The sequence below is a fragment of the Capricornis sumatraensis genome, chromosome 20, assembly GCF_032405125.1.
Source record: "Capricornis sumatraensis isolate serow.1 chromosome 20, serow.2, whole genome shotgun sequence".
NCBI lineage: Eukaryota > Metazoa > Chordata > Mammalia > Artiodactyla > Bovidae > Capricornis > Capricornis sumatraensis.
In genome coordinates, this window is record NC_091088.1 from 45,205,824 (window position 1) to 45,232,749 (window position 26,926).

A 26,926-nucleotide genomic window follows, 5' to 3' on the forward strand; every position below is an offset into this window, starting at 1 on the left:
ACTCCTAGGATGGGAAAGATTAAATCCCCACCAGCCAACCTCTTCATCCTTCTGCAGCCTCGCTTGAGGCTTGTTGCATGACCAGAGTTCTTCCATGCTGTCCCCTCTAGGGGAGAGAGACCCCACGATGTGCGTATGGTTTCCTGTGGCCTCATGTTTCTTTTACCCGGTGGATGAACTGAACCCTCATTTGAAAACGCTATGCAGTGGTCAAGAATCTGCCTGCCAGTGCAGGAGACGCGGGTTCGATCCCTGGGTCAGGAAGATCCTCTGGAGTGGGAAATGGCGACCCACTCCAGTATTCTTGCCTGGAGAATCCCATGGACAGAGGAGCCTGGTGGGCTACAGTCCGTGGGGTTGCAAAGAGTTGGACTCTACTGAGCATGCAAGCACGATCATTGCTCAACAGTGTGTATGCACTTAATGCCACTGGCCTGATCTGTACGTTCAAATTAAAGGGTGAGTTTGATTTTAGAGGATAGAAGTGCAGTCTGTGTGTCTAGAAGGAAAAACAAAACACACACCTGGTACTATTATAACATCTCAAAGTGTCCAAGTGACGTTTCACTCTCAGCACCATCGCTGCCAACATTTAGTATCAAAAGTGAGTCTGTGACCAATGGCGAATCCTCTCCCTCAGAGGCGTGTTCTCACGGTCTTCTCAGTAGACCCCAAGGATCGCATCCACACGTCAGCATCTCTTCTCTCCTTTGCTGCAGGGGATCGGGACGAATTGGGGACTCAGGATCTGTGTGACAAACTCATTCATTTCTCAAGCCCTGGAACCAGGTGGCTCAGGCACTTCATTGACCGAAAACCATGAGTGAAGAGAAGGAAGAGGCCTCGTTCGGTGTGCTCCCGATTTATGATGAGCCTGAGAAGAGGGGGGACGTGCCAGAGAGCCCTGATGCTTCCTCCCAGCCGGAGCACCACGCACGGTCTCAGCTGGGCGAGGTGTGCGGTCCCCCAGAGCAGCCCCTGGGCTCCCTGAGGCAGCACGGCCCAGCTTATCAAGAGATGACCTGTGCGAGTCCCCAGCAGTGGGCCCCCCAGGCCCTGGTCGGATCTGAGCTGCCAGCCACTTGGCTCTCCAAGGCAGAATCTGAAGATGCAGCATGTGGTTTCAGGTAAGTCTCCCCTGAACCAGGCTGGCCTGGGGCGGTGAACTTGCTCTGGAGAGGGCGTCTCCACCCATCTCACTTCCCGTCCGTCTCCTCCCTCTTTCCTCCCTGTGTCACAGCCCCCCACCAGGAACGGAGTTTGGTAAGTCCTACCTGGGATGGTGTGAGCAGGCAGGGTGCAGCCGGCAGCTGGGCTTCAGAGTGGGGGTACCTTGGGGCGTGAGAGCAGCCTTCTCCCTGGGTCCTGTGATGCTGTTGCTGCCAGACCCTACCTCTCTGAGCGGGTGGCCGCTGGTCTCTCCCTGTAGGTCAGCCTTGTCCTTCGCCTGGTCCCGCTGAAGAAGTCTTGTCATTCCTCAGAGCAATTGTACGTGTCTTTTTTTTTTTTTCAACCTGGCATCTTTCCCTTCCTATTCCCCTCTCCTGCCCCAACAAGAAGTTAGTAGGAAGAGGGTGAGGGTGTGTGGTGTGTCTGTACCCTTACTCTCTCCCCCATAGGTGGTGGGTGCATGGAGCCCATGCTTCTTTGGACCTGGGCTCCCCTCCTTCTGTCACCAGTGTGTAGGGCCTCAGCTGTCAGGGTCGCATTTAGAGTGACATCCTCAGAGGGACTCTGAGCCAGGCTCTGCTGTCATCACTGAACTCAGAAGTGTCTAAGATATGGGCTGTTTGTCAGGGAGGCCACCTTGACCTGGTGCAGAAGGATGTCAGTGGTCTGGGGACCCCAGTTGAGGACACGGTCCTGCCTGAGGATCAGAGAGGAGCTGGTGGATTCAGGCTTAGGAACAGGCTGGCCCCTATTGATGAGAGCAGGTCAAGGCTGTGACCCTTTGGGGGCCACCCCAGCCTCCCGTTCCAGATGATGTGGTGGTTAGGCAGAGGGCCCCACATAAGTCCTGGAAGGTTGGCCGACTCCGCCATGGGAAGAAAGTCTATGCAGTGGCTGTTAGCGGCTCAACTCACCACGTGTACACGTGTGGCCACGGCTACATCAGAGTGTGGGATGAGAGTGCCCTGCATGCCTGGAACCAGGCGCCCCGGGCCCAGCTCAACTTCCAGGTGAGGGGTCCTCCAGAAGGCCGGGGGAGCTTGGGGATGACCTCTGTCCTGACACTGAGAGCCCATGCTTCCTAGAGACCATTTGAGAATGTTGGCCCTTCCAACAGGACCGTGACAGCTGTGTCTTCACCTGCAAGCTGTTCCCCGATGAGCGGAGCCTGATCACGGGGGGTCTGTCCCAGAGCCTGACACTTTGGGACTTGGCACCCACCCCCCGTGTCAGGGCACAGCTGGCCTCCACCGGCCCTGTGTGCTATTCCTTGGCTCTCTCTTCCAACGCCCAGATCTGCGTGGCTTGTTTCAAAGGATTTGTTGAAATTTGGGATTTGCAGAACCAAATCTTGATCAGGTATGACCCCAGGGGGTGAGGTGCAACGGTGAGGCTTTTGGGAAGCTTGGGCTGCTTGCCCTACCTCACTTCCTCCTCTGCAGTAGGACGAGGTGAGTCCGTGTGGAGGACACATATGGGCTGCGTATCTAAGGACTTCCTGGGCCCCAGACTTCTGGGGGTTCAACCGATGCGTGAACCTCTGAGTTGTTTTCCCACCAGGAAGCATGAAGTCCCCATATACGGATCCCAGTGTGTGGACATCACGGGCAATAAACTCTGGACAGGAGGTGAAGACACCAAACTATATTCCTGGGACCTGAGGAGCTACCAGAGGCTGCAGCAACAAGATTTACGGCATGAGGTGCCCGCATGGCTACCGCGGGTCTGAGTGCGGTCCCTGGGGCCCGGGAGCTGTGGGTGCCTGCAGAAGTGGGGTGGATGAATGATGGGCATGGCCTCTTTGAGTGCTGACCCCCAATGTCCTCCCTTGACAGATCCTCAGCATCACCCATGACCCCAGTGAGGAGTGGTTGTTAGTAGGCTTGAAAATGAGTGACATCGTAATCATGCACACAAACCGGAAGGAAAAGTTTAAGGCTGTCCTACAGAAATACGTCTACCATCACAATCTCAAGTTTGCCTCCTGTGGTGAGTGAGCAGGCCGGGGACACCTCTGGGTGCCCCGTCGCCTGACTAGCTGTCTGCTCATCTGGGGAGTCTGGGCCCGGCTTCCTTTCAGACTGTTTAGTTGTCCGCTCTTTGGCCCCAGAACTGGCCGGACCAAGGTCTCCGGCCATCTTCCCGTTGCCTTCGCCTCTGCTTCCTCCCGCCACCCGTTTTTCTCCCCTGCTGGCATGGCTAAGTTTTCTTCTTTCTTCTTCTTCTTGTCACTGATTTATTTGGCTGTACCAGGCCTTAGTTGCGCTAGGCAAGCTCTTAGTTGCAGCATGTGGGATCTGTCTAGTTCCTTGACCTGGGATTGAATCTGGGCCCCCTGCGTTGGGAGTGCGGAATCTTAGCCACTGGACCACCAGGGAAGTCTCTTTTCTCCCTTCTTCCTCTGCTCGTTCCCTCTGCTTCTCTGACTCTGTCTGTAATGGTAGCTTCCTACACGGAACCACAGCCCAAAGACACCAACCAAAGACAAGAGGAGCGAAGCCCCATGTGATTGGCCTGTTGTTCAGTGACTCTCCCCCTGGGAATCTGTGTGTGGCAGGCTGAAGATGGAATGGTTTGGGTCATGTCTCTGAGTTTTATAGATGGGGGAAGCTGAGGCAGAGAACGAGTGGTTCCTTCCCTGGTCTCGTTGGGAGCAGAGCTGGGGCTGGAAGGCAGGCGTGGTCTCTGCCCCCTCCATCTGTCTTTTCTCTGCCAGGGAGCTATTTTGTGGCCACAATGAATGAGACGATCCGCTGCATAGCTGCACCTTCTCTGCATAGATTGTTTCAGGTACTGGGTGGAGGGGTGTACAAACCCAGGCACTTGGAGCTCACAAAGCCCAGACCCCAGATGGTGGGGCCCCAGAGATAGTGCTGGAGAGTACCTCTGAGATGGCACCCAGGGCCATTGAGTACATCAAGGGGGATGAGGGCTCAAGGCCCTGGGAACTCCTGGGCTCCACCTTGAGCCCCGAACCTAGCCTGGCCTCTGGACCAAGCCTCAGGTCTACATGGAGCCTTGAAAAGAGCCCTGTATGACGCCTGAAACACCCCGCATGTTGTTCCTCCGTGGCCTCTCTTTCCCTCCAGGTAGAGGAGTCCGCACACATCCTGTGTTGTGACGTATCTTCTGACAACCAGTATGTGGTCACAGGCTCCAAGAATAGTGCCACGGTTTACCAGCTCTTGTACTGAAGGTCCCGCTGGTCAAGACCCAGTGAAGGCCAGCATGCTGGGAGGGTGACCGTGGGGCGCTGGGCCACTCTGACTCCTGCCACTCCCCCTCCTTCTCCTCATGTGTTGGTTATCTGTCCATTCCCCTCTTGCCCAGCACATTCCTAGCCTGCCCTCCAGGTTTTTATTATACAGCTTAAGGATTTTTCCTTTGTTATTTTTCTACCACTGATTTCTGGACTTTGTAATTAATAAAATAGAAAAGCAAAAACCAAAGTGGCTTGGGTGTGTGGTCAGTTGTTTAAACAACAAACTCATCATGATGGATTGCTTATACCCCCTTTCAGCAAATTCCTGAGTGGGTAAAACATTTTAGACCATACTTAGTTTTGTTTATAACTCTTTTTAGGGGTATCAGGGAATTCTTGGACTCTTAAGAAAGCTCAGGAAGCAACGTATGTCCATGTACAAACTTTCAGTTTGTATCCGGATGCTGGTAGACCAACAAAACTCAACTCTTGATGCAGGTTAAAACTCCAGGAGCTGATCTAACCATAGCCAAAGTCTTGATTCTCAATCTGGCATCTGGTGCCAGTCAGAAGGTGCCTGTCTGTTTCAGGGCATCTTCTTATGTTGGTGGATGTGATATTTTGGGTGGTCTTCACCAAACTGAAAAAGACCCAGCTCCCTGAATCAAGCCATATAGGCCTGCTTTACTCCAGCCTCTGCTTGGAGTTGACATGGCTGAGAGAGCTGCTGCTGCTAAGTCGCTTCAGTCGTGTCCAACTCTGTGCGACCCCATAGATGGGAGCCCACCAGGCTCCCCTGTCCCTGGGATTCTCCAGGCAAGAACACTGGAGTGGGTTGCCATTTCCTTCTCCAATGCATGAAAGTAAAAAGTGAAAGTGAAGTTGCTTAGTCGTGTCTGACTCTTTAGTGACCCCATGGACTGCAGCCCACCAGGCTCCTCCGTCCATGGGATTTTCCAGGCAAGAGTACTAGAGTGGGGTGCCATTGCCTTCTCTGGGCTGAGACAGGTAGTAGCCTACTAAAGTTTGTAGGTTGAAATTCACCTGGAAGAGGCACGAAGCCTGGGACAATTGTACCATCCTTTGCATTGAGATACTGTCCAGTACTGGTTCGTGCTGACAGATTACGAGTGAAGAATGTGGCTCCTTTCTGGGCCAAGACCTAAGGAGTAGGGGGATGTCCCCTCCAGGCTCTCTGTCTCCTTCTACCAGCTCCAGGCAAGTGATGTGAAAGTCCAAGGGGATTACAAAACAATGAGATGAAAGCATCCTGTGTCCCCAAATCAAACATGGAGAAGAGCTTCCCCCTTTGGAATATTTCAGGGGAGAAAAATAAACTTGTATTTGAATTGTTATACATGTTATGAATTTGTCACTATAACTCTGAAAATAACAAACTTCTACTTAAAGGGCCAGATAGTAAATATTTTAGGCCTTTTTGCAATTGCTCAGCTCTGTTGTAGCATTCACATATGTGAATGTGACTGTGTGCCAATAAAACTTTGTTTTTAAAAATAAGCAGTGGGTCACATTTGGTCTGCTGGCTGTAGTTTGCTGACTCCTGCTATAGCCATTGTGCCTCTCAATAATATATTTATTTAGCTTCCATGGAAAAGTATACAGAGTAGGGTCCAACAGTAGTCCTGTCCTGGGCTGTAGTAACAATTAGACTCCAAGTGTCTATATATTTTTTACACAGTATTTTTAAAAGGTAGGGAATTCTAAAGATCAAATTCACAAGGTGGGTAATTTCTAGAGACTAAAGTAGAGAAACTGGATCATAAAAGGATAAAAAGGACAGATTCAACTCTATATGCATTGTTTATTTCTTCAAGGTCAGTTCAGTTCAGCTCAGTTCAGTTGTTCAGTCGTGTCTGACTCTGTGACCCCATGAATTGCAGCACGCCAGGCCTCCCTGTCCATCACCAACTCACATCCATTGAGTCGGTGATGCCATCCAGCCATCTCATCCTTTGTCATCCCCTTCTCCTCCTGCCCCCAATCCCTCCCAGCATCAGAGTCTTTTCCAGTGAGTCAGCTCTTCGCATGAGGTGGCCAAAGTACTGGAGTTTCAGCTTTAGCATCATTCCTTCCAAAGAACACCCAGGACTGATCTCCTTTAGAATGGACTGGTTGGATCTCCTTGCAGTCCAAGGGACTTTCAAGAGTCTTCTCCAACACCACAGTTCAAAAGCATCAATTCTTCGGCGCTCAGCTTTCTTCACAGTCCAACTCTCGATGGACCTTTGTTGGCAAAGTAATGTCTCTGCTTTTGAATATGCTATCTAGGTTGGTCATAACTTTCCTTCCAAGGAGTAAGTGTCTTAATTTCATGGCTGCAATCACCATCTGCAGTGATTTTGGAGCCCAAAAACATAAAGTCTGACACTGTTTCCACTGTTTCCCCATCTATTTGCCATGAAATGATGGGACCGGATGCCATGATCTTGGTTTTCTGAAGGCTGAGCTTTAAGCCAACTTTTTCACTCTCCTCTTTCACTTTCATCAAGAGGCTTTTTAGTTCCTCTTCACCTTCTGCCATAAGGGTAATGTTTGTCAAAAAGGAGTTGGCTTCAAGAAAAACCATTAACAAAGTGAAGACAGCCTACAAAAGGGGTAAAAACCTTTGCGAAGATATTTCTGGTATGGGATTTAGATCCAAAATGTGTAAAGAATTCTTAAAACTCAACAACAAAAGAAAAAACGATTTTAAAAAGGGCAGAAGATTTGAATAGCTGTTTTTATAAAGAAGGTACACAGATGGCAATAAGCAAAGGAATAAGTTCAATGTTATCACAGAAACACACACCAAACCCACAGTGCAAAGGAAAGTTGCAAGAACAGGATGGCTAGAATAAAGAGGACAGACAGTAACAAATTTGCTGGAGTTATGGAGAAACTGGAACCCCCATAACTTGCTGGTGGGATTGTATTAATAGAACTCATTGCAGCCACTTTGAAAAACAGTTTGGTAGCTTTTTAAAATGCTAAAGGTAGAGTTATATGACTCAGCAATTCAACTAGATGTATACCCAAGAAAACAAAAAAAAAAAAAGATAAAATAAGAGAACTGTACTTTTTATTCTTTCGTGGAAAGAAGGTAAAGTCCAAGTTAAGAGGAGTCACGATAAGTCAAAGAGTAGTGTAATTTCAAGGCTAGTTACTAAAAGAATACTAAAGGGTACAGCTTCCAAGTTAATAGAGGAAAACTACTGGCATAATAGAGTATAATAATATAATAATAAGTTTTATTATATTTATAATTTATTATTAACTCAGTATATTGTTTAATTTGATGCTAATCTAAATAAATTTATGTAATAGTGACAAACAGAAGATGTGACTAAATACTGAGCCATAAAGTTCAGAGTATTTAATTTTTACAGAATATATTCTAAGACCATAATGCAATTAAGATAGAAATAAACAATAAAAAGGAAACTAGAAATTTCCTGGTTTTGGAAATTAAGAAATATATGTCTAAATAATTAGTAGAGGCTAAATCACAACGAAACTGGAAGCTATTGTCAACTGAATAATCAAAAATTGAAGGATTCAAAAAAAATCTAAAAAGAATGGAAGATTTAGCTAAAGATAGTTTGGCCATTCCTAGGTCATCAATGCCAGGCTTCACCTTGCCTTCCAGGGCCACGTAGGAGACTTGCACTGACAGCCAGGTCTTCCCAGAAACTGAAAACTGGGTCTGGACCGGAGAAAGGTTACAGTCTCCGGAGACAGCAGAAAAAGAATGTGCAGACGCGGCCTGGATCCGAGTGGAGGAAGGTGGTCGTGTTCTAGCTGCTAAGTGGTGCCTTTTTGCAGTCCCATGGACTGGGGCCAGTTAGGCTCCTCTGTTCATGGGATTCTCCAGGCAGGAACAGTGAAGTGGGTTGCCATTTCCTTCTCCAAGGGATCTTTCCCACCCAGGGATTGGACCCGAGTCTCCTGCGTTCCAGGCGGATTATTTACCGCTGAGCCATTAGGGGAGCACACAGAGGAAGTTGGAGGAAAGGAAGTCAGAAATGGTTTAGGAAAATTTTTCACAGATGTTGCGAGACGAATTTAATCACTCAGCAGCGCTGTATCCATTTCCCCGCAGGAAGATGGGACATTGATCGACCCGCGTGGCTGTGGCTTGTGGTTGAATGGGCTCTCTGTGGACCTAAGCATTTACTTCTGTTCTCTGGCAGCACTTGGGGATCCCTCTACCTGCTAAGTCCGCGGGACCTCTGTAAACGCCACCCTGGAAAGCAGATTATTTTCTGTGAATGGCAGTAAAAGACTATGCCCTCTCTGAGGCTCGAACTCAGGACCTTCAGATTATGAGACTGACGCGCTGCCCACTGCGCTAAGAAGGCTGACAGACAGGGGATCTTCTTTCTCGCTAAAGGGAAAGTGCCTGCAGCCGCTTCCTTTGGCCTAACCGCCTCGCAAGAGTCGGTGTTTGCCGGCAGAGCGCCGGTGGGTCCCGGGACAGCTGGGGAAGGACGGCTCCTCTCTTCTTCCGGGACTGGAACCGTCTTGCGGCGGGAGGGAGTCCCGCGCCAGCCTGGAGCTCAGGGGGTCGAGAGAGGAGGTGGGCTCGTGCAGCCGCGCTCGCCGTGGGTGGAAGGGCGCGCGCGGCCAGTGGGGTTCTGGGGAGCGAGCAGGAATAGGCGCGGCAGAACACGCGAGGGTCCCGCGCGGGCACAGGCTCCAAGCGAAACCGGAGAGCACGCGCCTGGCTTTGGCGGGAGGACGCGCGGCAGGGATGCGCAGAGCAGGGAGGAGGCGGCGCGAGCGGCGGGCGGCGCTGCGGGCGTCCGCCCAGACGGCCACTGTCGCCGGAGCGCTCGGGGCGTGAGCTCGGGCTTGTGTTGCTGACAAACGGCGGGTGTCCGGCTGGACGAAGGCTGGAGGGGGCGACACCCGCTGCAGATGGGCATGGGGGGCGACCCTGAAGGGTGGGAAGGGACCTGGGGCGAGGGCAGGCGGGCGGGAGGAAGAGAGAGGGGTTCGGAAGAATTGGGGGCATGAACTCTCCAGGCCCTGAGCCAGCCTTAGGAGTGGGGATGAATTAGGAGAGGGGAGAGAAGATTCCAGAAGACTCTTGGATGAGAATTCAGTTGGAAAGACGGAGGGAGAAACCATGATTGCCTTGGACTTGCCATCTTACTCGTTTATTCAACCTTGTGGTTCTGCTTTCTCCTTCAAATCATTTTGTGTCTTTATTACATATAGAGCATTGCATTTCGGAGAGCAGAAGAGCAGCAGCGTTCCCTCTGCTGCTACTGCTGCTAAGTCACTTCAGTCGTGTCCGACTCTGTGTGACCCCATAGACGGCAGCCCACTAGACTCCCCAGTCCCTGGGATTCTCCAGGCAAGAACGCTGGAGTGGGTTGCCATTTCCTTCTCCAATGCATGAAAGTGAAAAGTGAAAGTGAAGTCGCTCAGTCGTGTCCAACCCTCAGCGACCCCATGGACTGCAGCCTTCCAGGCTCCTCCGTCCATCGGATTTTCCAGGCAGGATTACTAGAGTGGGGTGCCATTGCCTTCTCCGAGCGTTCCCTCTCAGTTCAGTTCAGTCGCTCAGTCGTGTCCGACTCTTTGCGACCCCATGAATCGCAGCACGCCAGGCCTCCCTGTCCATCACCAACTCCCGGAGTTCACTCAGATTCACGTCCATCGAGTCAGTGATGCCGTCCAGCCATCTCATCCTCTGTCGTCCCCTTCTCCTCCTTCCCTCAATCCCTCCCAGCATCAGAGTTTAGGCAGGGTTTAAAATCTTATTGTTACAAGAATGCAGGGTGGATGGATGAATGAGTGGATGGGCAGAACATATAACATAGAACATATTTCTGCTGCCGATGCCCAGAAGGCATGACTACCGAGAAATCACTACCCCATCCCGTTTATCCAACGATTATTACAAGGTACGAGTACTACCTTGGGCTGGGCGGCTTATTCTTTCTCTCAGCCCCTGTGGCATTATTCTTTTCACCAGGGAACAGTGTATTTTCATATCTGGTGGGTCTAGCCCCTTGCCCCCCAGGCCCCTTTCAGGGCTTTGGTGCTAGCTTAACGCAGGTTTCAGGTCATCTCTTGGACAGTCGTTCACACTGGTTCCCTCTTGCGGCTCTGATTTCCCAGGGCACTTAAGTGACTGATTTGCATCCTGTGGTTCCAGGTTGTTCTCAGTTGTTCCCTGTGTGTCTCCTCCTTTGACTGGGTGTTCAGCAATGCAGGGACAGAATCTGAGCCACCCCTGGGAACACCACATTCAGAAGGATGGTGGAGGAGGTTCTGGGCCCACCCCCAAGCCCCTCTCTCCCGCCACTTCCTGCCTAGACTCGGTGCGCCTGTTTAGTGAACAAAGAGTTCACTTGGCGGGGAGTCAGGGCTTGGCATTTGTTCTCTCTCAGCCACTACCCAGTCTTGACCTTGCGGCTTCCCCTCCGGGTCATCCTAGCCTAGTACAAATTCTGCTGGAGAACAGGAAGAAACCGGCTGGGCAGCTCCTCCACCGGGCCAGGTCCTCGGAAGCTATGAGAGCTGTGTGGCCAGAGCTCCCTCCAACCTTCCCTCCCCTTCCCTCCCTCACCCCTTCTTTCCCTCAAACCCCCCACTCCACCGCCGCCTTGAGAAGCTGCAGAGCAAAGGACATGGTTTGTTCCAGGAATCTCTCTAAACACATTTTTCAAAGTATCCCTGTGCCCAATCCTGAATGGCACCTCACAACATTTGGGGAAATAGTTCTCAGGGCTCTGCAGCTTGGTCTCTCAGCTGGAAGAGTTAGGCCATGCGCCATCTGCACACCCACGCGGAACCTTCCAGCCCCCCTCCCAGCCTCTGCTCCTGCCTTTCTTCCACTTACCCACACACACATCCTAATCTGATGTTGGTCACCCACAAAGCCCCTCTGTCCTGAACTCCTCTTGCTCAGAGGCCCAGAACCAACAGAGAATGTTTCCTTCTCCTTCACTTTCCTATATCTTTACTCTTCCCTTGAGATGATTCCTTTACCTTTGTGGCAGAGGTTGCTCTGGAATTTTCTAAATCCTCTGCAGCAGATACACAAGAACTAGTTTTAGCTTACTGATTGATTACCGGAGAGAGTTCTCTATAGAAAGGCCTACAAAATGTTATGCTCCGAGCCCGTATCTCCGAACCGACCGAGAGAGCAAGTCCACCACAGTATTGCAAACGCAAGAAGGGAGTTTGTTTATTCCTAGCGCGCTAGGGCCCAAGTCTCATCCCACACAAGGGAATCTGACAAGAGCCCCGAACAAAGGAGCATGGCGGCTTATATACAGGCAGTTCTTTGTCTCAGTTACAGGAGTAGCTGGCGTTACATGATTGGCCAGGCAGGATGAGCGCATATCCTGTCTCTTTCTGGTAAACATGACTCAGGTCCTAGAGACCGTCGTTTTGTCCCTAACATTCCCCCCTGTCCTTAGCTCATATAGAGGAATCTTCCTCTCGGTCCTGAGACACAGTTTGATATTGTTGTCGAAGCACAAACAGCTGTACTGTGTTTATGCGTTCCTTTACAAAGGCTACAAGTCTACTGATAATGCATGGGCCGAAGGTAAGCATTAGTAAAAGTACTAGCAGGGGTCCTAGCAAGGTGAAGATTAAGGTAGTCAGCCAAGGGGATTGTTGAAACCAAGACTCAAACCATCCCTGCTGAGCCTCACGTTCTCGTTTACGCTGGGCTAGTCCCTCTCTCTCTTTGGCCATAGATTCTCTAACTATTCCTGTGTGATCCGCATAGAAACAGCACTCTTCTCCTAGGGCAGCACAGAGTCCCCCTTGTTGCAGAAAGAGCAGATCTAATCCCCTCCTGTTTGCTTTTTTCTGGATTGAACCTTATTCTGACTTGTGCATAATTGCAACTTTCACAGCTAAAAGTTGGGTCTCCGAGGACCCTAGGGAGGGGCTTGGCGAATGAAAAATTAAGTAAATCTCGATTTCCTACTTCCCAGCGCCGAGGTCCATCATTAGAAGTAACACAATCTCAAGTTTTACAATGAGAGTCTTGTGCCCCCTCACAGGTCTTCCAGTCCTGCCTGGGTGCGCCTGGGCATGCCCAGAACCCTTGTTCTTGGAGATAACCCCTAGCCCAAGGCACATTTACCATCGGCTTAAGGTCAAAGTACAAGTCTGGCCACCATGTGTTTGGTGGATGTATTGCGGTAGTGGAGTTTAGCACCTCTCGTGTTAGTCCATTTTGCAGCTTCCAGGTGATTTTGATGGGTTGATGCGGGTTCACGCTGGCAACTCCGGAGCAGAGTAACTGGGTCATCCACAAGAGGGCCCAGCCAAGTTGTCCTGGTCCTGTTGGCGCCTTCGAAGCTTTAGCCTCAAGGGGTTGGACGGGTGCAGAGATGCTTCTCATTCTTTTTTAGCGTCTTTTTGCTCTGCTGAAGCAGCTGGGCGTACGTGGTTACAATGCACCCAAGGCCCGATACCGTCAACCTTTAGGGCAGTTGGGGTGGTAAGAACAACATAAGGACCCTTCCATTTGGGTTCTAGTGCCTTGGTTTGGTGCCTTTTGACCCACACCCAGTCTCCTGGGCCAATGTCATGTGAGAGAATAGTTCCTTTATTTTGACCCACATGTATTTTTCGGAGCAGTTTCCAGACACGAGAGTGCACCTTGCTTAAGGCCATCAAGGCCTCTTGGAGTTGCCCCAACGTGGGAGGCGGTAGTTTTTTTCCTTCAAATATTGGACATACAGGGGGAGGTCTCCCATACAGAATCTCAAATGGGGTCAGATTAAGTTGATAAGGAGTATTACGCGCACAAAAGAGGGCGAAGGGAAGGAGGGTCACCCAGTCCCCGTCAGTCTCTATAGCCAATTTAGTTAAAGTTTTTTTTAGAGTCCGATTTATTTTTTCTACTTGCCCTGAGCTCTGTGGACTGTATTCACAATGTAACTTTCATTTAGTCCCCAGGGCTAGGGCAAGGCTCTGAACTATTTGACTCACAAAGGCAGGTCCATTATCAGAGCCGGTGGTCACTGGCAGGCCAAACCTGGGAACTATTTCTTCTAAAATCTTTTTTGCCACTATCATCGCGGTTTTTCCCTTTGTAGGAAAAGCTTTTACCCACCCTGAGAAGGTATCCACCAACACTAACAAGTACCGGTAACCATACTTGCCTGGCCTTACCTCGGTGAAATCTATTTCCCAGTGTTGCCCTGGTCCTTCTCCCCGATACCTCAGTCCTGCATGTTGTCCTTTTCCTGGCCTCATCTGTTGACACGCCTTACAAGCATGCACTATGTTCTTTACAGTTGTCTGGTGCCGGGGAAATCGCAGGCGTGCAGTTTGAAAGAGCATCAGAGTCTTTTTTTTCTCCCAGATGAGTAGACAAGTGCAAATGCTCACATAGTTGCCGTCCCAACTGAGCAGGGAGTATCAAGTAGCCGTCTGAGTCTCGGTACCATCCATCTTTATCTTTTTGAAGGTTGGTGTGTTTTTGGATCCAAGCAAAGTCTGTGGATGAATACTCAGGGGTTGGGGGCAGAGTTTCCATATCTGGAGGTGGAAGTCCGATCGCCAGCACAGGGGTGATGAACTCTTTATCAGCTACTTTTCGAGCTGCCAGGTCTGCGGCACGATTCCCTCGTGCCGTGGGGCTGTCACCCTTCTGATGTCCAGGTACGTGTACTATTGACACAGCCCGAGGCATCTGTACAGCCTCTAAAAGTCTACGGATTTCAGGCAAGTTTTTAATTTCTTTTCCTTCAGCTGTCAAAAATCCCCGTTCCCGATATATCGGGCCCTGGATGTGTACCGTGCCAAAAGCATAGCGACTGTCAGTGAAAATAGTTATGCTTTTTCCTTTGGCTCTCTCTAATGCTTGAATCAGGGCAATTGACTCTGCCTTTTGTGCTGAGGTATCCGGGGGAAGGGCCTCTGCCCATATCGTCTGTCCAGAGTCATCTACTACTGCGGCTCCCGCCCGTCTCTGTCCATCTTTTACATAACTGCTGCCGTCTGTGAACCATTTTAGCTCACTGTTATCCAGTGGAGTATCGGTTAAGTCCTTTCGCATTGCTGTTACCCCGGCCAGTATCTCATCACAATCATGGAGGGGGCTATTTTCCCCCGAATTGGGCAAAAGAGTGGCCGGATTTAGAGTGCAGGGCGTTTGGAAATGAATCCGTGGGGTGTCAAGTAGCAAGGCCTGGTAGTGCGTCAAATGGGCATTAGAAATCCATTTACCTGGGGGTTGCTTTAAAACTCTCTCTATGGCATGAGGAGTGTAGACCAAGAGTCTCTGTCCATAAGTCAGTTTATCAGCATCGTGGACTAAGAGCGCGGTGGCCGCGATGATACGGAGGCAAGGTGGCCATCCGGCTGCCACTGGGTCCAGTCTCTTGGAAAGGTAAGCTACAGGTTGCTTTCATGGTCCCCATCTCTGTGTTAGTACCCCTTTTCTTATCCCCCGCTTTTCATCTACAAATAATTGGAAAGGCTTAGATGGATCAGGGAGGGCAAGGGCAGGAGCTTTTAGCAAGGCTCGCCTGAGCTCTTGGAAGGCCTCTTTCATTGGCTCAGTTCATTTCCAGTCCTTGTTTTTTTTGGTCCCCTCATATAGGGGCCTGGCCTTTTCTGCAAACCCCAAGATCTATAACCGGCAATATCTCACCATTTCCAGAAATTCTCTCACTTGTCTAGGGTTAGCCGGCTCAGGGATCTGGAGGATGGTTTCTTTCATAGCCTGTGTTAGCCACCTCTGGCCCTGTTTTATCTTATAACTGAGGTATGTAACCTCTTGCTTGGCAATCTGGGCCTTTTTGGCACTGGCCCTGTAACCTAAAGTCTCCAAGGTTTGGAGAAGGTCACCTGTTGCCTCTTGGCACTCTTTCTGTAGCCGCTGCCAGCATAAGGTCATCAACATATTGTAATAAAACAACGGTAGGGTGTTCAACCTGATACTCACGGAGGTCTTCGTCCAGGGCCTCGTTAAATAACGTGGGCGAGTTTTTGAAACCCTGTGGTAAGCGAGTCCATGTCAGCTGCACAGGGGTCTGACCACCGTCTTCCTGCCATTCGAAGGCTAAGATCTCTTGGCTTGCGGGGGCAAGAGGCAAACTGAAAAAGGCATCTTTTAAATCTAAAACAGTGTACCAAATGTAGTTTGGAGGCAAGTTGCTTAGCAATATATAAGGGTTAGGAACCATAGGATGAATATCATTTACCCATTTGTTGACTTCTCGTAGATCTTGAACCGGTCTAAAATCAGTTCCCCCAGGCTTTTTCACAGGCAACAGGGGAGTGTTCCATGGGGACCGGCACCTTTTTAGGACCCCAGCGTCTATGAGGCGTTGTATATGAGGAGTAATTCCTTGTTGAGCCTCTTGACTCATGGGATACTGTCGTACCCTTACCGGGGAAGCACTGGCTTTCAGTTCCACAATGATAGGGGGCCTCTGTTTGGCTAGTCCCATTCCTGCAGTTTCAGCCCAGGCCTGAGGGTATCTTTGAACCCATGGTTGTACTTCGGGGCTTATTGTCGCTGGGGCCTCTGGCAAGTAGAGTCTGTATTCATCTTTTAATGCTAGAGACAAGACCTGAAGAGGATGCCCGGTCCCATCTAAAACTGACAATTGTCCGTGGTCGAAATGAATTTGGGCATTTACTTTAGACAGTAAATCCCTTCCCAACAAGGGCGCTGGACACTCAGGTATCACCAGAAAAGAATGGGTCACCTGGTGGGCCCCCAAGTTCACATGCCGTTTTGTAGTCCATCCATATCGCTTAGTCCCGGTTGCTCCCGGCACTCAGCTACTTTTCTTAGACATGGGTCCATCTTTTTGGTTTAAGACTGAGTATTGGGCTCCCATGTCCACCATGAAGCCAACCGGTTTCCCCTCCACATTTATAGTTACCCAGGACTCGGGGAGGGGCTTCGAGCCCTGACACCCCTAGTCGCTATCCTCACCCGCGTAGAGGATATGACTGTCTGGAGAGGGAGTCTCGTTTTTGGGGTTCTTGGGCTTCTCTTTTAGATTTTTCTTGGGGCATTTATCTTTCCAATGTCCAAACTCTTTACAAAACGCACATTGGTTTTTCTCAAGCTTACGCCTTGTCGTTTTTTCTTTAGTTTTTGAGTCCAATTTTTTTCCTTTCTGGAACCTGTTTTTGTTTTTAACCCTAGCAAAAAATATCTGGGCCAGCTCTTTTTGATTTTTACGGTTTTTTTCAGCTCTAAATTTTTTTTTTCTTTTAATGCGGTCCTCTCTCTCTTCTGGGGTCTCTCTATGATTAAAAACTCTCTCGGCCGCCCTCACTAGATCTTGCAAGGATTGTTCATTTAACCTCTCTATCTTTTGTAATTTTTTTCTAATATCGGGGGCTGCTTGATTTACAAATGCTAACATAACTGCCGCTCGTGACTCATCTGCCTGTGGGTCCATAGGGGTATACTGTCTAAAAGCTTCCATTATCCTTTCAAGGAAGGCTGCTGGGCTCTCATTTGGCTGTTGTCTCACTGGATTTATTTTGGCCAAATTAGTTGGCTTTTTGGCGGCCCCTCTACGGCCAGCCATGAGGGTCTGACGGTATACTCGGAGATGCTCCTTACCTTTAGCGCGTTTGAAGTCCCAGTTGGGTCGCACCAAGGGGAACCCCTCTTCAATGAGGTTAGGCTGTACTGTGGGCCTCCCATCCACCCCTGGCACATTTTTCCGGGCTTCTGACAGGATCCGTTTGTGCTCCTCTGTAGTAAAAAGAACCTGTAACGGTTTCTGACAATCATCCCAAGTGGGATTGTGAGTAAACAGGATAGACTCTAAAAGATCAATAAGACCCTGTGGTTTTTCAGAGAAGGAGGGAGTCTGGGTTTTCCAATTGTACAGATCACTAGTGGAGAAGGGCCAATACTGATATGGCCGTTTTCTACCCTCTCTGGCTGGCCGCACCCGGACTGGAAACACATGAATGGTGGAGGAGGGAACCTCCGGGTCTTCTTCCGCTACATTGGCCATTTCTCTTGTTTTTTTCCCGAGTTCCCTGGGCGGGGCCCCCTTCTCTGGGATGAGCTGAAGGCTCGGTTCTCTTCCTGGCTTCTCCGGATGAAACCTGTGAAAGCAAGGGCGGATGTGGATCCACATACGGGGGTGGGAACAATTCGGTCTCCAGATCTATCAGATTAGGATACAGAGAAGATTTTTGGAATACCGGCTTTGGTCGATTTTCGTCCTTTTTTTTCTTCTTTTTCTTCAGAAGCCTTCATTACTAACACCTGTGGGCTTGGTGAGGTTGGAGTTGGGGAAGAGGGACGGGGAGGTTTAGGAGGAGCGAGAACAAAGGGTTTAAGCCATTCCGGCGGGTTCCTCACTAGATCCTGCCAGACCAGAATGTAGGGAGTCTGATCTGGGTGCCCGGCAGGACTAGGAGTAAGCACCCTCTCTTTAACTGCCTGGATAATTTGGGGATTGAAGGTTCCCTCTTGTGGCCATCCGACGTCAAAGGTGGGCCACTCGACAGAACAGAAAGTCACCAGTTTGCTCTTCTTTACCAGTAACGAAAGATTCTGAGCTCTAGACTTGAAATCAGAGACGTGGTTAATCATAAGAGATAAAGGAGTAGAAGTTGTTTGTCCCATGATCACAGAAAAGTACACTGGGAGCCAACAGAGCACACAAAGAGCAGCGCAGACACCACAAACAGACAAACAGATAACAAACACAAGGTAGCCACCGACAATGCACTCAGTCTTACCTGCAGGATGTTCACAGAGCCAGCTGCCTCCCCAGCATGAAACCAGGCCCCAGCCTTACGCTGACTTAATCCAGTAACCAGAGCCAGCTGCCTCCCCAGCACGAAGCTAGGCCCTGGCCTTACGCTGACTTAATCCAGTATCAGAGCCAGCTGCCTCCCCAGCACGAAACTAGGCCCCGGCCTTACGCTGACTTGCCTCTGCACTTTACAGCCAGATGCCTCCCCAGTAAGATACTAGGCCCCGGACTTAATCTGGGTTTCTGCAATGTTAGCACCGGTGCTCAGAGCTCTTATCTCCTAACGAGGTTACTCCCTTCTACCAGGAGAGTTGTCCTCCCCAGCGGGACGGAGATCCCGGACGAGCCCCCAGATGTTATGCTCCGAGCCCGTATCTCCGAACCGACCGAGAGAGCAAGTCCACCGCAGTATTGCAAACGCAAGAAGGGAGTTTGTTTATTCCTAGCGCGCTAGGGCCCAAGTCTCATCCCACACAAGGGAATCTGACAAGAGCCCCGAACAAAGGAGTATGGCGGCTTATATACAGGCAGTTCTTTGTCTCAGTTACAGGAGTAGCTGGCGTTACATGATTGGCCAGGCAGGATGAGCGCATATCCTGTCTCTTTCTGGTAAACGTGACTCAGGTCCTAGAGACCGTCGTTTGGTCCCTAACAAAAGGGCTGGGAGATCTGAGGATTTGGGGTTGAGATTGGGAGATGTGACCAAGGGCGCTGGGGGAGGGAGGGGAATTAGGAAGGGGGTTCTAGAGTGCCCAGTGGGATCCTGGATTGGCTACTGAAACTTGAAAAGGACATCAATGGACAACTGCATAAATTTGAATAAAGTCTGTAGATGAGTTTATATATCAATATTAATTTCCTGGTTTTGATCATTGCATGGCAGGTTAGGTGTTAATATTTGGGGAAGCTGGGTAAAAGGTATATGGGAACTTTATTATTTCCAAACTTTTATAAGTCTGAAAAGTACTTTAAAAGGAAAAGTTAAAAGTTGAAAACAAATGAATCACAGTGGAAGCCCTCAGACCTTCCTTTAGAGATTCTGATTCAGTAAATTTGGGGAACGGGCTTGGGGATTGTACTTTTAACAAACTTCCTAGGTGTTCCCAGTATTCAGCTGTAAATTCTCCTGGATCAGGTAACCATTAACATCTCTTTGATTCATTAGCTCAAGAAGTATTTGAATAGTCCACACACATTAGTGGGTGAAAACAGAAATAAATGAATAAAAAACAGGTCAGGTGTGCAATGCAAGGGCCAGAGTGATCTGGACTGTGGGAGTGGGCAGTTTTATAAGTTTCTGTGTCATGAATACATATAACTTCCAAGTTGTTAGGTGTCTTTTTTTTTTAAATAAAATGCTCCCTATGAATCAAGACACTTTCTGTTTTAACTGAATCCCCAAATTCTTTTATTCAAATATGTTATTAGTGGTTTCCTGTGCTACTTACTGTGATCTGTGTCAAGGGGACAAAAGTTAAAAAGACACAGCTCCTGCCCCCAAGGAGTTTATGGTTCACTGAGTAAGACACATAATTGGAACTAACTCTCATAGGGGCCAGAGTGTGGACAAAACTGAAAGCGGGCTTGGATTTGGCCTGAGCTTGCAGGAGGGCGGGCAGCAGTTGGGCTTCTGGAATGTGGGGGAAGGGAACAATCTAAGAGGCAGTTGGGAGCCAGTCCTGAGTTGAGATGACTGTTGGGAGAATGAGAAGCCTGCTGGAAAGGGATGGTCTAGGAAGGGGTTCAGATCTTAGGGGACCTGATGAAGGAAGGATACAGTGCTGTGATTCAAAATGGGAGGGCAGGGAGGGGACACTGGCTGGAGAGACAGGTAGGTCCTGTGTTGAGTGTGCTCGGGTCTTTGAGAGGCACCGGGAGACAGTGTGTCCTCCAGGACCCCACACTGGGGATGGAGACCAGCATGGCCACCCTTCTAGACAGAGTGAAGTTAGGAGGTACAAGGCGTGAGTTACCCAGGCTCAGGCTAGAGGAGGGGGCTGGGAACTTGGGACTGGTTAGGCTTCAGAAGAAGACAGACATCCATGTAGATACTGGCCTTTGGAAATGTGGGTCTATTGATCAAAGAAGATGAAGGCCAAAAACAAAAAAATTGAGATTGGTCCTTATAACTGCCAGAGGAGGAGTTATTAAGGGAGAATGCGTAGCTTGAGAGTCATGGAGGAGCCACAGAGTCCTGGGCCATCTCATTAGGAGGCTGTATGAAAGTGTGGTTAAGAGAGGGGTGCTTGATCCAGTAACCCAATTCAAACCCTTATTGGGTGCATGTAAAACCCTGTCATTGAGTTTTCTCACCTTTAAATCAGGGAATGAATAGAACTGATCTCAAAGCATTATTGAAGGATTAAAGGAGCTTGTGCTTTGATATGGGTGTAGTACTCAACAGATGCTAGCATTAATTAGGGGAAAGAGATCGAAGGAGTAACTCAAAGAGATAACCAAGGAGGTGCTATCTTACATGGAACAACAACGGTTAAGAAGTAGAATAGAGTCGTCATGATATGGAGCACCAGCTAGACACCAGGTGTAGAATGTGTCTTATCACAGGCAATTCTTACCTTATGAGGGAATTTCTGTTATGGTCCCTACTCTATGATGGAATAAGCCCAAGGTCACGAGAGCATTGACTTACATTTCCTGTTCTGACCTAGACCTTGAGTCTTAAATGGCCCCTGTGTTGAAGGCTGGCCTCCCATGGATATGGTCAGCTGGAGGAGACCTTCCAAGGCCAAGCCTCTACGAAAATGCTGGTGATCCTGAGATGAATGAGCCTCTAGTCTTGCCCTCAGCAAGCTCCCAGGGTAAGGGTTCCTATAGCCCCTTCCTCCATTGAACCATGTCCAATATCCCAGAAGGCCTTTTCAAGGCTCAGACTTCCCTCTGGTTCCGATACCTTCTATGGCTCTCTGTGGCCTCCAGCCCAGGCTCTGAATCAGCTCTACCAAGCAGTCCTCTGTCTGCTCTCAGGGTCTTGTCTATGTTCTGAGCCATTCCCCCAGTGAGTGAGTGAGTGAAAGTTGCTCAGTCATATCTGACTGTGTGACCTCCATGGACTACAGAGTCCATGGAATTCTCCAGGCCGGAATACTGGTGTGGGTAGCCTTTCCCTTCACCAGGGGATCTTCCTAACCCAGGGGTCTCCCACATTGCAGGCGGCTTCTTTATCAGGTGAGCCACCAAGGGAAGCCCAAGAATACTGGAGTGGGTAGCCTATTCCTTCTTCAGGGGATCTTCCCAAAACAGGAATTGAACTTGGGTCTCCTGCATTGCAGGCAGATTCTTTACCACCTGAGCTATCAGGGAAGCCCTGAGCCACTCCCCTAACCCAGCTTTATCTCTCACAGCTCCCCCCAACACTTACTTGGTTCCCTCGTCTTAATGAATCCCCTTCCTGACCTGTTAATACCCTTCATTCATCTTGGCCTTTTTGCCTGAAACCTGCTTCTCCCTCCACCAGCCACTGAAATCTCACCCAACCCTCTCACAAGCCCAGCCTGCAAGAAGACTTCCTTGGCTACACTTTTGTCCACACTGATGTTTTACTCTTCTCTGTTTTCCTAGATTTAGAGATGGTCCCACAGCGTCACTCAAGGTGAGAGGTTATATTTGGGTGATATCGTGTGTGTGTGTTGAGTTGTTTATTTGGGTAGAAGTTCCTTGAGCCGATGGTACTTTCACCATCTCTGGCATACCCACTGTCCTTGCACTAAGAGCTATGGGGGAAGTTCCAAAACCCCATCAAACTCCCACCACCATTTATGGCTATCTGATGCCCAGGCCCAGTTCTGGGTGCTGTGGGGAAAAGAGTACTAATTGGGAGTCAGTGTCTTGAGGTCTGTGCCAGTCCAGTGATGCTGAGAAAATGGACTTTTCCCTCTTGCTTCAATCTCTGCATTTCTAAACTAGATTTGGCACTGGACTAAGACCACCCTAAGGGCCCTTCTGGTTACTAGGGCCAGCATTCCTCAAACTCTGATATGCACACAAAACCTCTGGGGATCTGGTTAAAATGCAGATTCTGATTTCAAGAGATTTGGGATGAGTCCTGCATTTCTGCATTTCTAACAAGTTCCCAGGTGACACTGATGCTGCTGGTCTGTGAACCACGATTGGGTTACAAAGGCCTAGCTCAGTGGTTCTCAACCCTAGCTGAAAAATGTGGTCTGAGAGGCTGCTGCTTCTCCTTCTTCAGTTTTTCCCCATTAAAGAAAAATAAAGATTTTGTTGGGAGACCAGAACGTGTGATGCTAGGATTGCACCCTGGGACAGTCAGAATTTCTGGGGGTGGGATCCTGGCGTCATTGTTCCTATAAATCTCCCTAGGTGAAGCTGATCTGCAGCCACGGTAACAAACCACTGCTCCACCTCGTGGACAGAGAATGTAACAAAGGAGCTGTTTTCTGGTCAAACTGTGGTCTTCTGCTGCCCTCTGCTGGCAGCACAGATTTCTAGCTCAAGCTGATTTCCCCCAGATGAGATAGGAGTATCAGCAGGCTAGAGAAAACAATGCTGTTGTCCAGGGTGACAATGCTGTTGTTCAGGACCCACCCTGCTATGAGTGAGGACGTATAACAACCGTAACAGCCTGTAGGGATCTTGCTGCTTCCTCTGAACGTGCAAAAACACTTCTTGGCATGACATCTTCATACTTTTTCTCCTTTCCTGGGATGAATTCTGTTTCTTAGGGGCAAAGGATGGTTTAGGCTTTGCTGAATCCCCTGCATAAGAAATATTTCCCACATATTGAATTCTCAAGTGTCCAGATTGTGGACAGGCTTGTGAGTATTCATGGGCAGGGTCAAGGTATGAGGTCTGGGAGAGTCACAGGAATCCCACTGGAGATGGACTTGGTGGGAGAGGAGAGCTGCAACCAGGAAAGGTGGGTTGCTTCTCTAGGTGGACAGCCACTGTGACCCATGGTGAATTAGGATGGAGGGAGGGAGGAAGAGGAAGCAGCTGGGACATAGGACTAGTGAGAAAGGGGTATTGGCTATGTCTGTTCCACCCCCCACAGGTGCCTTCCCTTCTTCCCACATCTGTCTACCTGTTTCCTCCTCAAAACCCAGCTAGAACACCTTGTCTGTCATTAGAGCCCCTCTGATCCATTTCCATGGTACTTGGTCCTCCTTTCTACCCGCTCCGTCCCACTGCCTTTCATCAGATCTTTGTCTCACTGTGTTTCTTGTTTTGCCTCACTCAAGAAATTCCACGGAGAGAAGAACAAGTACCTTGTTTCCAGTCCTCGAAGTACTGTATCCAGTGGCTGGTCATATAAAGCCATCAATAGATGATGCTGGGCTAGGGATGCAGTAAGAGAGAAAAAGGGTCTTGTACACGATGGATATGGTTTTATCATCAGTTGGAATCCTGGGGATTCTCCCAGGGGTAATCTAGAAAAAAAGGAAAATCTCTCCAGGAGGGGTCTGCCCTGAATCCAACTCTCAGCTTTCCTGGGTGGGATCACAAGAGATCTTAGAGGTAGACCTAAGGTTCGGAGAAGGCAATGGCACCCCACTCCAGTACTCTTGCCTGGAAAATCCCATGGAGGGAGGAGCCTGGTGGGCTGCAGTCCATGGGGTCACCAAGAGTCGGACACGGCTGAGCGGCTTCACTTTCACTTTTCACTTTCATGCATCGGAGAGGGAAATGGCAACCCACTCCAGTATTCTTGCCTAGAGAATCCCAGGGACCGGGGAGCCCGGTGGGCTGCCGTCTATGGAGTCGCAGAGTCATACAGGACTGAAGCGACTTAGCAGCAGCAGACCTAAGGTTTGGGTTACTTAGCAATTAGCCAGCAGATGGCGCCCTGGCTCCACCTAGATCTTAACTTGGGTGCCCTAGTCCTCTCCCTCCTGACCAGAAATAGACTCCAGTGGCAGGATGCCCTCAAGCGGAACTTGAGCAACTCAGAGCCTCAGGCCACGGCTTCCTGTAGCTGGCTGGCTCCTCTCCAGGCTGAGTGCAGTGGGGAAGGAAGGCCCCGTCCACAGAGCCCACTCTCTGTGGGATGGAGAGGAAGAAGGTTCTGATGATGTCACCAGATCATGAATGCACCTTGGCCCAGGCCAAGAGCTCAGGTCTATTCCCTACCTCGCCACTGACTTTGTGATCTCGACATGTTCAGTTCTCCTCTCTGGGCCTGTTTCTCCTCCATCAGATGGCAGGGTTCATCCCATCCAGCCTGAAATGGAAAAACCCACCCTTGCCCAACTGCAGGCATCCGATATCCAGTCAAGAAAAGGAGCTGGGGCTGTTTTAGAATGAGTCCATTAGGGTCCAGATCTGGGCAGTATAATGCCTTTTCTGTAAGTTGTCAGAACTCACTGGGCAGGTATGACATGCTGACTTCTGGCTACACTAGTGTCCCATACCAGTAAGAAATATCCAGAGAAAGGATGCTCTGTTGACTCATACAGTGATTGTCCCAGAGTAGGGGTGGGTTACGGCAAGGAATAGCAGGGTAGTGGTGTGGGTGAGCTTTAGAATAACGTTTACTCGTTTAAAAAACTGATCTGGTGCACACAAGGCAAAGGGTAAATATCCATTAAATCTGGTTGGCTGTTTTCTGAAACACAAATTTTAGATCTGCATACATGTAAAGTAGAAGGAAAAAATGTGCCTCTGAACAGTTTCCCCAAATGCCATTTCTTGACTGTCACAGGCCTCTGGATACAAAGGCGCCCTGCTGGGTGGTTTTCAGCAGGAACCCCGTGATCAAATTGAAGCTCGACCACCAGGAAGTGAGGACACAGGACGAACCCAGGGGCATGAATGTGCGGCATCATTCCCAGCCAGAGGAGGAACGTGAAGTTTTCCCCTGCAGGACCGCTAGACCGCCTTGTCCACAAGCAACCTCTTCCTGTGAAACAAAAGCAGAGAGAAACTGAGGGAAGCGAGGAGAAGTTTAATGAAGGAAAAATAAGGAAACCTCAGGGATTCGCCACTGCTCATTGATTTCTAGGTATTGGCTGCCTTCTGGCCTCCAAGGAGCACAGAAAAGGTCCTGGCGGATGGAGTGAGCAGGCAAGTTTGGCAGACCCTAAATGCACAAGTGATGGGCCTTGGCGCTGACTTGCTCTGTGAACCAGTAGCTGCGACAGGTGCCACAGGCAGGCGTGGCTGCAGCAGAAAAGGAGCAGCCAGCCGGAGAGGCACCTGCGGAGACCCGCACTGCGGGGAAGCGCGGGACCGGGTCTTCTCTGTGCAGACGCAGCGCCGGCCCGTGGGAGGAGGAGCTGCCCACGCCCCACGCTGCGTGTCCACGTCAAGTCCGCACGTCCTGTCAACGTCCTCACGTCCACGTTCTTGTCTGCACGTCTGCGCCGAGAGCCGTCCTCCGTGGTGCGGCGGTGGGAGGGCTGGGTTGGGCCCTTCTGAGGCTTTTACCTACCAGCAAGGGGAGGGCGGCCACTGCGGAGGTGCAAGCTGGGTGGAAGGCAGGCTGCGGTCGGCGCGCCCCCCACCCCCGCCGTGGGCTGGGGTCCTTCCGCGAGTGCCCACGGGGCTCCGGAACCTAAGGCTCCCGGCCTGCGGCCCCGGCACTCGCCGGCTGCGAAGCCTTGGAAAAGTTGCCTGAACCTTTTTGTGTACTCCAGTCTCCTGCTCTGTCACGTAGTGACTCCTGGCAGGATGACTATGAAGTTTAAATGAGGTAATAAGTGCTGAAGCTTGTTTTGAGCAGGTTTTTTTTTTTTTTTTTTTTTGTAAGAAGTATCTTTAACAGTTTTGAAATACACTCTGCAAAGAGTATCTGACCTGAGTATCCTGGCATTGCAGGATTGAGTGAGGGAGAGTGGTCGCGAATGGCCATTAGGGGTTGTTGACGCCCCCCACCGCTTCAAAACGGCAAAGCTTGGAGTCTTTGGGTACGATGTTTCCTCTGCCAGGGAGCCGGTCTCCAGACTGAGCTGCTCAGAGGGCTTGTGACTCAAGAGTGGATGCCTCAGGGATTTGAGGTGACTTTTGGTTGGGAGTTTTTTAGCCTCTGAAATACTGACACTTGGGGCTGGATTGCTGTCTGTCGTGGCGGGCAGTGTGCTGCCCTGTGTATTGTGGGATGATGAGCAGCGTCCCCAGGCCTCCGACGAGATGCTAGTAGCATCCCCTCCAGTTTGTGACAATCAAAAATGTCTCTAGACATTGCCAGATATCCTCAGGGAGGAGAGATGAGGACAAGGTTGCCTCTGGTTGAGAACTACTGCTTTGCAACATTTTCTGTGGAGTGAGCCCTCAGAACGCGGCTGTTTGGTGCTCTCGCAAGATTACTTTTCTGAACCTTGGTGGTCTCTGCTCACTTCTGTGCACCGTCTGGAGGGTCCAATGAAGGCATGGCAAAAATGTTTTCAAAGGTGACGGACACAGGCTTTTTAAACTCTAGCCCTTTTAGATGTGAATTACTGGTTCCTAAATCTGGTTGGGTATTCCCATGGGCTGGAACTCGGTTTTTATTGTATTTCTTTTTACTCAAATCCAAAGGGTTTTTATTAGAGCATTATACGTAGTGCTCTAAATCCCTAAGTCCTTTACTATTAAAATAATTCCGTGGGGAATAAGGTCTTGAGATAATCTTGTGTGGTGAATACATTTTCTTTTTAACCACAAACTTCAGAAGTGGTAGTTGCTTATTCAGGGGAGAGACCAGAGGAGAAGGGTTTTAAGGAGAAGGCCCATGTGGAAGATGAATTGGAAGCATTTGAGGTCCCCACTATTTAGGAGGTGATGTAAAAGCACCCTGCACTTGCGGTGCTGTCATGCTGGGGCATCCTGGATGCCATGAGGATCTTTTGGCCTTGTTTTTTTTTTT

General features: G+C 49.8%; 2 protein-coding genes and 1 non-coding gene across 3 annotated transcripts; 1 reads left to right on the forward strand and 2 right to left on the reverse strand.

Moving 5' to 3' along the window:
• Window positions 1-819: 819 nt before the first annotated feature.
• On the forward strand, window positions 820-4,364 carry TLE7 (TLE family member 7). The gene is made up of 9 exons (XM_068993039.1): window positions 820-1,127; window positions 1,241-1,263; window positions 1,430-1,488; window positions 1,968-2,180; window positions 2,288-2,529; window positions 2,731-2,872; window positions 3,006-3,159; window positions 3,887-3,960; window positions 4,260-4,364. The coding sequence occupies exons 1-9, from the start codon at window positions 820-822 to the stop codon at window positions 4,362-4,364; spliced, it is 1,320 nt and encodes a 439-aa protein (XP_068849140.1).
• A 4,293-nt stretch (window positions 4,365-8,657) lies between these two features.
• Window positions 8,658-8,730, reverse strand: TRNAM-CAU (transfer RNA methionine (anticodon CAU)). The gene has a single exon. It is a non-coding gene; the product is annotated as a tRNA-Met (tRNA).
• A 61-nt stretch (window positions 8,731-8,791) lies between these two features.
• LOC138096766 (uncharacterized) lies at window positions 8,792-17,352 on the reverse strand. The gene is given in 3 exon segments (XM_068993040.1): window positions 8,792-9,308; window positions 13,867-15,231; window positions 15,233-17,352. Coding segments are annotated over 3 exon segments (4,002 nt in total).
• Window positions 17,353-26,926: the final 9,574 nt, after the last annotated feature.

Excerpts from the sequence above, each read along its gene's own strand:
- TLE7 (XM_068993039.1), top strand. The coding sequence starts at position 820 with ATGAGTGAAGAGAAGGAAGAGGCCTCGTTCGGTGTGCTCCCGATTTAT. Across the intron at positions 1,264-1,429 it reads CCCACCAGGAACGGAGTTTG|GTCAGCCTTGTCCTTCGCCT; the intron begins GTAAGTCCTACC and ends CTCTCCCTGTAG. Across the intron at positions 1,489-1,967 it reads TGTCATTCCTCAGAGCAATT|CCTCCCGTTCCAGATGATGT; the intron begins GTACGTGTCTTT and ends GGGCCACCCCAG.